General features: G+C 44.8%; 1 protein-coding gene across 1 annotated transcript; it reads right to left on the bottom strand.

Annotated features, from left to right (window-relative positions):
* Positions 1-811: 811 nt before the first annotated feature.
* Positions 812-5,542, bottom strand: LAMTOR3 (late endosomal/lysosomal adaptor, MAPK and MTOR activator 3). The gene is made up of 7 exons (XM_021550284.2): positions 5,463-5,542; positions 5,308-5,357; positions 5,134-5,168; positions 4,453-4,511; positions 3,496-3,629; positions 2,349-2,412; positions 812-1,655 (listed from the first exon to the last, which is right to left on the bottom strand). Exons 2-7 carry the CDS (start codon positions 5,314-5,316, stop codon positions 1,582-1,584), a joined length of 375 nt encoding a protein of 124 aa, XP_021405959.1. The 5' UTR covers positions 5,317-5,357; positions 5,463-5,542; the 3' UTR covers positions 812-1,581.
* Between the last annotated feature and the right edge of the window lie 4,041 nt (positions 5,543-9,583).

Here is a 9,583-nt window from a genome sequence, read left to right as displayed (position 1 = left end):
TGTGTGAGAGAGAGGCAACATAACGGGAAGAGAGATATTGTATTCCCCAACAGCATCACTGTCCTGTGAACATGGCTTGGGAATGGAGCTTGTATTGGTTTCCTTGTAGAGAAACCACAAAGCCTCCCGATTTCACAGCAAAGGCTGCTTCACAAAATACTGAAAACAAGTTCAGCACATGGTGTCACAAACTGAAGCCAGTGCAAGAAATGGTGCTTGGGTGGCCTTGGAAGCTGTCACAGACAGACAGGCTGAGCAGAAGCAAACAGCAAGGGGAGGCATTTGCTGGAACACAAACACATTTTGACAGAAATACACACACATTCCAGCTGCATCTGTAATGGCCAGCAACGAAAGTCCCATTCCAGCTCAGTTTAAATGGAAAAGGGTTGACTGACAAGGTGTAGTCTCTTTTTGAGCCAAGAACTCCCAGTTTTCCTTTCCAGCAGCACTGTTTCCCCCATCCTGGCTGATGCACCACAGGTTAATGAGGTGTGAACAAAGGGCCATGGCATCAGACCTGCCCAGAGCTGTCCCCAGACTTGCAGTGCTTGGCAGTTGTCATAACAGGATGTGCGAGGAAACAAGGGGTGGGGCTAAGAGCACAGGCTTGAACCCCAGCAACGGGATCTCTGCAGTGCCCTGGGACTTGGTATCCTTACTGCCCAACTGAGAGACACACTGGTTAGTTTTCAGTGTATAAACTCATGGAGTTTGGATGTTTACAAACAGTTAAGAGACCTGCTTTCTCTAGAGACAAGCAGATGTGCTAATGGGGTATTACAATGCAACAGAAGAGTGGACCAGGCTCTGTCATTTAAAAATACTGTATTTTATTTATATTTATTTACTTAAGAAAACCTAAGGGTAAATAAGCCGAAAGTGTCACCAGTGATGAACCCACACAAAGACTATGAGACATGAGATCTTCACAACCATATTACACAAAAAACCCCATGAAGAAGTGAGACATTGTTTGGGTGCTTTTAGCTAGGCATCATGAAAATCCCTACAGCAACAGCTTCCATAGAAACAGCTTTCTTCTTAGTGGAAGCAGGATGCAGCTAGCATCCAGATTAGTAGCACTCCCTTGCCAAAGTGCACCCCGTGTAAGAAGGCTGGGATATTGACTGATTGTACCGACACATGGCTGCTAACACACCTCTCTCATAATGCCTCCAACCACGGCTTTGCTCACTCCCTCCACCTGATGTGCCTTCCCACACGTGCTGGTGCCGGCCTGAGGACACACCCTGCCATGTGCCCGCTGCCCAGTAAAGCACGAGATCCGGGGGTTGCTCCTTTGAGCCAAGGGCATCGCGCTGACCTGGCTGAGCTAAACTCCATGGGAGCTATTTTGGTGGGCTCTCCAGTACTGCACAATACAAGAAGCGTGGCCTAAAGTAACATCCACCTACAACACACTAGTAGATCATTTCAGATTCAGTACTATGTACAATTTACTCTTAGTATACTAAGGAGCTGTGGTATTTCATCTGAGATGTGTTATTTGACTGATGATTATTGAATCTTTCTGTCCACTGGGCTGCAGAGGAATGCTGCACTGGCTATACCATCAGGTTAAGAAACTTCAACAACCTGCCTCAGTTCTTCAAACAGGGGTGTGAGCTCCTTCTCCAAACTTACAATCAGCCCTAGAAAGAAACATAATACTCCATTAAACAACATCACTGAGAAGCCTCTCTCCAAAGCCCATAGCTCCCTCCCCTTCCCAAGTCACAGACGGTGATTTTCAAAGCCTGAAACATTTCATGTGAGCTACTCACTTTCCTGTGAATAGGGGACAGCATCCCCAGACACCCCAGGGTGTCTACAATCCCTGGTACTGAAGAGGTGCCCAGTGCAGCACAACTCTCCCCCACTACTGCCTTGCCACTTCCACAGCTACTGCAGCCCAAGAAGCTGTACCAGAATTAAATCCCTTCTGCTCATATTAGCCAGCATCCTCACGACCAAGGCGAGGGTCTGACTGAAGGACTTCCCCACCCCACAGAACTGTAGACAAACCTGCACATGCTCCTGCAGGTTGTTAACTTGACTGACAGAAAGAGACCAAACAGCTGGCTTGTACAGCACAGCACCTGCCCATGCAGCAAAGGCAAGGTTAATCACAGGAGAAATAAGTTTCTAGAAGAATAACTCCAGCAAGCCACCTAAATATGTGCATTTTAACTCACACCTTTTCCTTCTCATCTTTCACAATTTGCTGACAAAATTCACAGCAGGAACAAAGCAAACACAGCTTGAAGTGAATTCAGGGATTTTCAATTATTAAAATACTTGGGCCTTAAAATACTGCAATCTTTAAAACAAATGTGTAGACATACCTGTATTGGCATTGCTGCTTGCAATGAAACTCACTACCAAAGGTAAGCGATTGAACTGCACCACCTGCAAGGAGAGAGAAGCGCTCAGCCAGCAGCTAACATATGGATGTCAGGGCTCTGATAAATTCTTTCCACATAAATTCTTTCTTCAACAAGCAGCCTCCTCAATTTAAAGGACAAACAGGAGCAAGAGCCACAGAGGTGACTTTTTAGTGTACCCGTTTCTTAAGATTCATGGTTAGAAACACAAACAGACCTTACACTACAGTACAGGGAGCTGCACATGGAAAATCTGGCCATTCCCTCTGTCTCCATGTTCTACAGACTGCTGTCCACCAGAACCCTACCTTAGCTGCAGACCCTGCAGATTCCATTGTGGAGACACACCCTCCACAGGAAACAGGATGGCAGACAGGTTTATTGTTTTAAAATACTGTTCCCTGTACAGGAATATCTGTTCTTCCATTAACAGGGAAATGGTGCCATGGGCACAACAGTAAGCTAGTAGCATCAAGAGAGTCAAAGAAATGTACTGATGTGGGCAAACTGTCTTACTCACCCACTTATTTCCAAGCAAAGCTTGATACACTATAGGCTAAACAGCTGTTCAGTTTACTGCAGTCATAATTAAAAGCTCTCAGGGCCACCAGAACTCATGAAGGAACAGAAATGTAGTAGATTATAGACTTCTGGACACAAATAATTTATTTCTGAAAAATGTGAGTGGTATTTCAAACCATTCTTATCTCAAAGCCATATTGGCAGCAAGATTAACTATGAAGTAGGCTGCATGTACTTTAATTAATGTTAGGTGTCACTAATTATAAACATTGTTTCTAAAAGAGTACATAAACCCTTCATAAAAGATTCAGAAGACCATACGAACAATACCTCCTGCAAATTCAGAACCACTACACTTTCCCACTATCAAGAAGTAAATCTCAAGTTTTGAGAAATATAACAGAAGTTTTAAAAATACTGTGAAAGTTTGGCTTAACCATTTAAGCTGTGTAAGAAATAAACCAAAATTACTTCAATAGCAGCCTAGTGAAAATCTACCAGAGCTTAAACAACCTTCTTTCTCTTGCTCAATGTAACGCAGGAACAGCTCAAGTTGCTGAGGACAGGGCACGCTGAGGTTACTCACCTGGTAGGTATTGTAATAGCAGATGATACTTTTGTTTTTAGAGAGTCCTAACTTACTGCCCTGATCTGTGGCAAGGGCAAAGGTGGACAAAAAGCCAGGTCGCAGTGCATGTTCTGGAGCATTATCATTGGCAACTAGAACAAAACAAGAAAATCCTTATCTTTACATGGTGTCTCTGACTGCACCTCAAACTCTCATCCAGCTCAGTGCTCTGCCAAAACCAGAGAAACATGCAAGATGCCCGAGGTGCTCCCACAGGAACACCAGACAATTTTCACGAGCTGTACATAATTTAATGCTCTCTGTATGATCATAGCTTGCTATAGCAGCATCCCTCCTTGCATACCTGAAAAAGACTCTTTTCCTTTAGGATGCACAGCCTGTGCTGATGCCCCTTTGGTTCCATGTCCCACACTGTTTGCACCCATTCCAACCTTTGAACAGACTACTGGCACACACTTGACTGCAGACAGGTGAAGATGTGCAAGTTCTGCTGGGTGTTTGAATACTTTGGAGCATTGAGCAAAATAAACCTGCAATACTTGAATCTTTGTATCCTTAAACCATTATACTCACAAGCCAAAACCATCTGAAACAAGCACTGCAGAACATGAAAACTAGAGTACCAAAGAAACCAACAAAATACTGCCAAGCTCTCTCTACTACTTAGTATCAATCAGCCTGTGAGGGACTTGAAGCTAAAAGGACCTTACAGCATTCCAGCCCCTGTCATGGAGGAAAACTCCCACAGACTACAGTTACGGAGGGCACAGACAAAAGGATATGTTCAAAAAGGTACATAATCAACTAGTGAACTTTTACTTAAAGTCCAATTAAATTCTACCACTTGGGATATTCGGGTATTTGGCATAACCAGGAAGACTTTTCTGTACTTCTCCACCCTCTGCTGTTCAATCAGGATTTCAGCTGCAGAGCACAGTGAGAAGCTGAAGTTACCTTTGATAACAGGCACACCATCTCTATCTGAGACCACAATAGCATGAAGTCCTTCAACACTGAAAAAAAAAAAGGAAGAAGATGCATAATTTTAAAAACACAGTAATTAGTACAAAAGGTTTTTTGTGTGAACAAATGTGCAAAGAAGGGGAGAACTTTGAAAAAAACTGATGCCTTCATTAATTTAGTATTTGTTCTGTTTAGTACAGGTCTGGTGGCCCCAGCAATAAGAAGGACATGGAACTGCTGGAGCAAGTGCAGAGGAAGCCATGAGGTTGATGAAAAGGCTGAAGCACTTCCCCTACAAAGGCAGGCTGAGGAAGTTGGGGCTGTTCAGCCTGGAGAAGAAAAGGTTGAGTGGAGACCTCACAGCAACCTTCCAGTATCAGAACGGGGTTTATAGGGAAGCTGGAGAGGAACTCGTAATCACAAACTGCAGTGACAGGACAAATTGAAAACCAGGAAATTCAGGTTAGCTATTAGGAAAAAATTCTTTACTATGTGGCGGTGAGATAGTGGAACAGGCTGCCCAGGGAGGCTGTGGATACCCCCCCCTGGAAGTGTTCATGGCCAGGCCGGAGAGGGCTCTGAGCAAGCGGGTGTCGTGGGAAGTGTCCCTGCCATGGCAGGGGGCTGGCACCCGATGGGCCCGGCCGCCCGCCCCGCACAGCCCCACCTCACCTCGGCAGCTTCTTGTACAGGAACCGCTTCAGGTCCTGCGGGCAGAGACGGCGGCGCGTTACTCACGGCCGCTCCGAGCGGCCGGGCACTCCGGAGCTCCCTCCCCGCCCGAAGCACCGCCCGGCCCCGCCAGCAGCCCGCCCCGGCCCGCCCGCCCCGCGGAGCCGCACTCACGTCGGCCATGGCTGGGGCCCGCCCGCTGCTGCCGCCGCCGCCTCCGGGGCCTGCGAGACAAGACGAGGCGGCCCCGTCACCGCGGGCGGCCGGAGGGAGGGAGGCCGCGCTCCGTCCCGGGGCCCGGCCGGCCGCTCCCGCCCGCCCCGCCGTACCTGCCCGCGCCCCGCACGGCTCCGCCGCCGCTTCCCTCGGAGCGCTGTCACATGAGCCACGGCACCGCCCTGCCGGCCCCGGAACCGCTTCCCGGCCGTCCCCGCCCTCCCCGCCCCGGCAGCAAAACGAACCAAAGCCAAAACAAGCCATAGCGTTTTGCTTAAAGAAGATCAGCGACAGAAAGCGAACGTCTTTTTCTGCCGAGAAATTACTGCCGCTCTTCCACTGTTGCCTATTTCCCTTACTTTTGGATCAATTCCATCAAACCATGAGCCTGCAGGCCAATTTAACAGCTAATGTGAAGAAATAAATAGATTAATTTAGTAGATGCCTACAGTGTAACAGTTAGTTACAATGGTAACTGCACATCTGTTTTTAAAGTCTTCTATCGGAATGCAGGACCCTTATGGTAGATCTAAAAATGCCCCAAGCTGCTCAGCATGTAACAATGATTTTTCTTTAAAAAAAAAAAAAAAAAAAAAAAAGCTGCTACAGGCCAAGCACGGAATCACAGAATAAATTAAGTTGGAAAAGACATCCCAGATCATCAAGTCCAGACTATGACTAAACACCACCAGGTTAACCAGACCATGGCCCTGAGTGCCACGTCCAGTCTTTAATACCTCCAGCAGCAGTGATTCCATCACCTTACTGGGCAGCCCGTTTCAGTACTAGTCACCTTTTCTGTGAAGAATTTCTTGCTAACATCCAACCTGAATCTCTCCTGGCACAGCTTGAGATAATTTCCTCTCATCCTGTCACTGGTTGCATGCTAGAAGAGGCCGACCCCCCCAGCTACACCCTCCTGTCAGGGGGCTGTAAGCAGTAAGGTGCCCCTGAGCTGCCTCTTCTCCAGGCTGAACACTCACCCCCAGCTCCCTCAACCACTCCTCACAGGACTTGTGCTCCAGACCCTTCTCCAGCTCCGCTGCCCTTCTCTGGGCACACTCCAGCTCCTCAATGTCCTTCTTGCAGTGAGGGGCCCAGAACTGGACACAGCTCTTGAGCTGTGGCCTCACCAGTGCCGAGTACAGGGAAACAATCTCTGCTCCTGCTGGCCACACCATTGCTGATACAGGCCAGGATGGATGCCCTTGGCCTTCTTGGCCCCCTGGGCACAGCTGGCTCATGTTCTGCTGCTGTCACCAGAACCCCCAGGCCCTTTTCCACTGGGCAGCTTCCCAGCCACTCTTTCTCCTGCTTGTGGCACTGCCTGGGGTTGCTGTGACCCAAGGGCAGCACTCAGCCTTGTTAAACCTCATTCTGTTGGTCTCAGCCCATTGATCCAACCAGTCCAGATCCCCTGCAGAGACCTCCTGCCCTCCAGCAGATCGACAATGCCACCCAACTTGGTGTCACTGTGGACTTACCGAGGGTAGACTCAATTTCCTTATCCAGATCATCACTAAAGATACTGAATAGGAGTGGGCCCAATACTGAGCCGAGGGGACACCAACAGGGACTAGAGCATTGTTGATACCTGAAGATTTTGCTTAGATGCCAGTATAAAATTAAACTTTTAAAAAGTGTAAATTAAAAAAAAAAAAAAAAAAAAAAACTTGGAAATTGCTAATGTTTCTGCACATATAGGTCCAGTGACATTTCCAAAAAGCTCAAAACAGAAATAAGCCACTTTCTGCAAGTAAGAGGAAAAAGTAATTCAAAAGAACAAATTTATTTGAATACTGAGAATCCATACCTCCTTCTTAATCCAAGCCATGCACACACAGCAATTTGATAAGGACTTGGTCATATTAGAGAGATACTTAAAAGATACTTAAAATCATTGTGTGAGCTTCTGGTATATTTTGAAAATGCTACCTGGAACAACCTTGGTCTTCTCATTTATTAAAATATTCCCTAATATACACTAAATATGTTTAAAAATGCAACTTTTAAAAAATTATTTGCAGCCATGATGCTCAATGAACAATTTTACTTATTTCCCTGTCACATTTTGAATAAAAGCTATGCAAAAGCATCTATGAGATGGCTCCTGTATTACTATTAATGGGAATTTATTCTCCCATCCCAATGACAGTCATTCTATATGTGGAATAAACCAGTACTGGAGGGAGAAGCGTATCTTACATGAAGGATAACATTGTAACTAAACAGTGTATTTTAACATTATTTCTAAAAACATGGAGAAGCCCAATACTCAAACCTAATTCCTGCCAGACTGAGCAGTATGGGAAGTATAGTTTATAATGGTGTCCTGCTTTCAGCTGGGAGAGGGGAGTTACTTTTCTTCCAAGCAGCTGGTACAGTGCTGTGCCTTGGATTCAGTATGAGAATAATTTTGGTAACACAGATACTTTGGCTGTTGCTGAGCAGTGCTTACTCTAAATCCAGGATTTTTCAGTCTCCCACACTCTGGCAGTGAGCAGGTGAACAAGAAGCTGGGAGGGAGTACAGCCAGGACAGCAAACCTGGATGTGCCAAAGGGCAATTCCATTCCATGGATCCCCTCATGGTCAGTGTATAAACTGGGGAGGTTGGTCAGGAGCTGCTGACTGCTCAACAGGGACAGGCAGGGCATGGGTCAGAGTGTGGTGAGCAATTGCACTGGGCATCAATTCCTCTCTCCCTTGTTGTGTCCCTTTTCATTGCTGTTGATCACTGATACCTGATTTTGTTTCGATGATGAAACTGCTGTCATCTCAACCCACAGGTTTTACCTGAGTTCAATTTTTCCCACTGCGCTGTGGGGGTGAGAGCAGCTGGCTGCACGGTGCTGATCCATGGCTGAGGCCAAACCACAACAAATGGCCTTTTTTTTCCTACATTTATTGCATTACATTTTGTGTAAGTAAATTATAGCTTTAGGAATTTATTTAGTATTACCTGCTTTTTCTAAAAACAAAATGCTTTTACTATTACACTTTTCTTCAATTTGACAGAGCTACAAGGAGTCAGAATAACAACTGCTTAATGGTGAATGAAATTTATGAACAAACAACCTTAAAAAATATTCTTGCTCTCCCATTGAAATCCTTTCACAGCATTTGTTACAAAATTACATTAAAAATATTCATTATTTAAAGTTGTCTCTAATGTCTATTTAAATTCATCTGTTACAGTTTTAGCGCTGTAATGTTCTACCATTTCTTGGAAACTTGTTAAAAGAAAAAAGACCATTTAAAAAACAGTTAAAAATTCCAATTTAGACTTGTTTTACCCAAACAGAGAACTTGTAGGGAAATGTTCATCAGATGTGAACACTGAACTCGCTTGTGACTCAGGATGCTCCATAAATAGAACACATATTGATGTTATATTTCAGCAGATGCAAATCACCTCCTTTTTTCATTAGGCTATGTCAGAGTCATGCCAAGATTTTTCTCTTTTTGCTGGACTTTTCTGCCTGCCCTTTTAAAGGATAAAACCAAGAACCCATGCTTGTGCTATCTTTAACTCTAGATTAAATGAAAGGTAATCACTAAATAAAAACAGTAAGGAGCATGTAGCTAAAATTTTGAGGGATTTTTAGTCAGGCTGTTCAAAAACAGTGTTGTTTTCCTCTTCTCTTTCCAATATCTTATTTTAATGAGAACTTTTCCTTCTGAAGAAAGGTCATCTGAAAAGATTTAAGTACTCCACTCTCTTCAATTTGCATTTTGCTCATGAGAAAATTAATTCTGTACTTTCCAGCAGATTCCCTCAATAAATCCAGGGAAGATATTGACATTTCTGAAGGAAAAAAAAACCAAACCTTCAGACTTGAGGAAAAAAGCAACAATCATGAGGAGAAAAACACCCACTTGAAATATTAAAAGAGTGTTTGCAGGCCATATTTAGAGCAGCTTAATCTTTATGCCACAGGAAATCACAGCATCCTTTTGCACATTACTACGTATTTCAAAGTGTGCAAGTATTTAATCTGTTAAATGCTAAGCAGCATACTTCCACCAGTATAAACATATTATTTCCTTTTCAGAAAGTGCTAATTGCAAGGTAGTCAAATGAAATGTTGTGGTCTAGGTCTCACTTTTAACCTTATGGGATATCTGTGTTGCCATAGGGCACAGCCAGCACATCATTCCAGCTTGCAGAAGAACTGATAGGAATGGAACCCAGCTGACACAGCTCAGCATCCATCCATTTCCCCACTTCTCAC

Source organism: Lonchura striata, chromosome 4 (assembly GCF_046129695.1).
Source record: "Lonchura striata isolate bLonStr1 chromosome 4, bLonStr1.mat, whole genome shotgun sequence".
Taxonomy (NCBI): Eukaryota; Metazoa; Chordata; class Aves; order Passeriformes; family Estrildidae; genus Lonchura; species Lonchura striata.
The sequence above is the reverse complement of the archived record's forward strand: the minus strand, read 5'-3'. Positions and strand labels throughout refer to the sequence as shown.

What these genes read in the sequence shown, in the direction of transcription:
- LAMTOR3 (XM_021550284.2), bottom strand. An exon ending in CTGTACAAGAAGCTGCCGAG is followed by an intron (nt 4,512 to 5,133) that starts GTGAGGTGGGGC and finishes TTTTTTTTTCAG; the next exon opens with TGTTGAAGGACTTCATGCTA. An exon ending in TGGTGTGCCTGTTATCAAAG is followed by an intron (nt 3,630 to 4,452) that starts GTAACTTCAGCT and finishes GTTTTGTTCTAG; the next exon opens with TTGCCAATGATAATGCTCCA.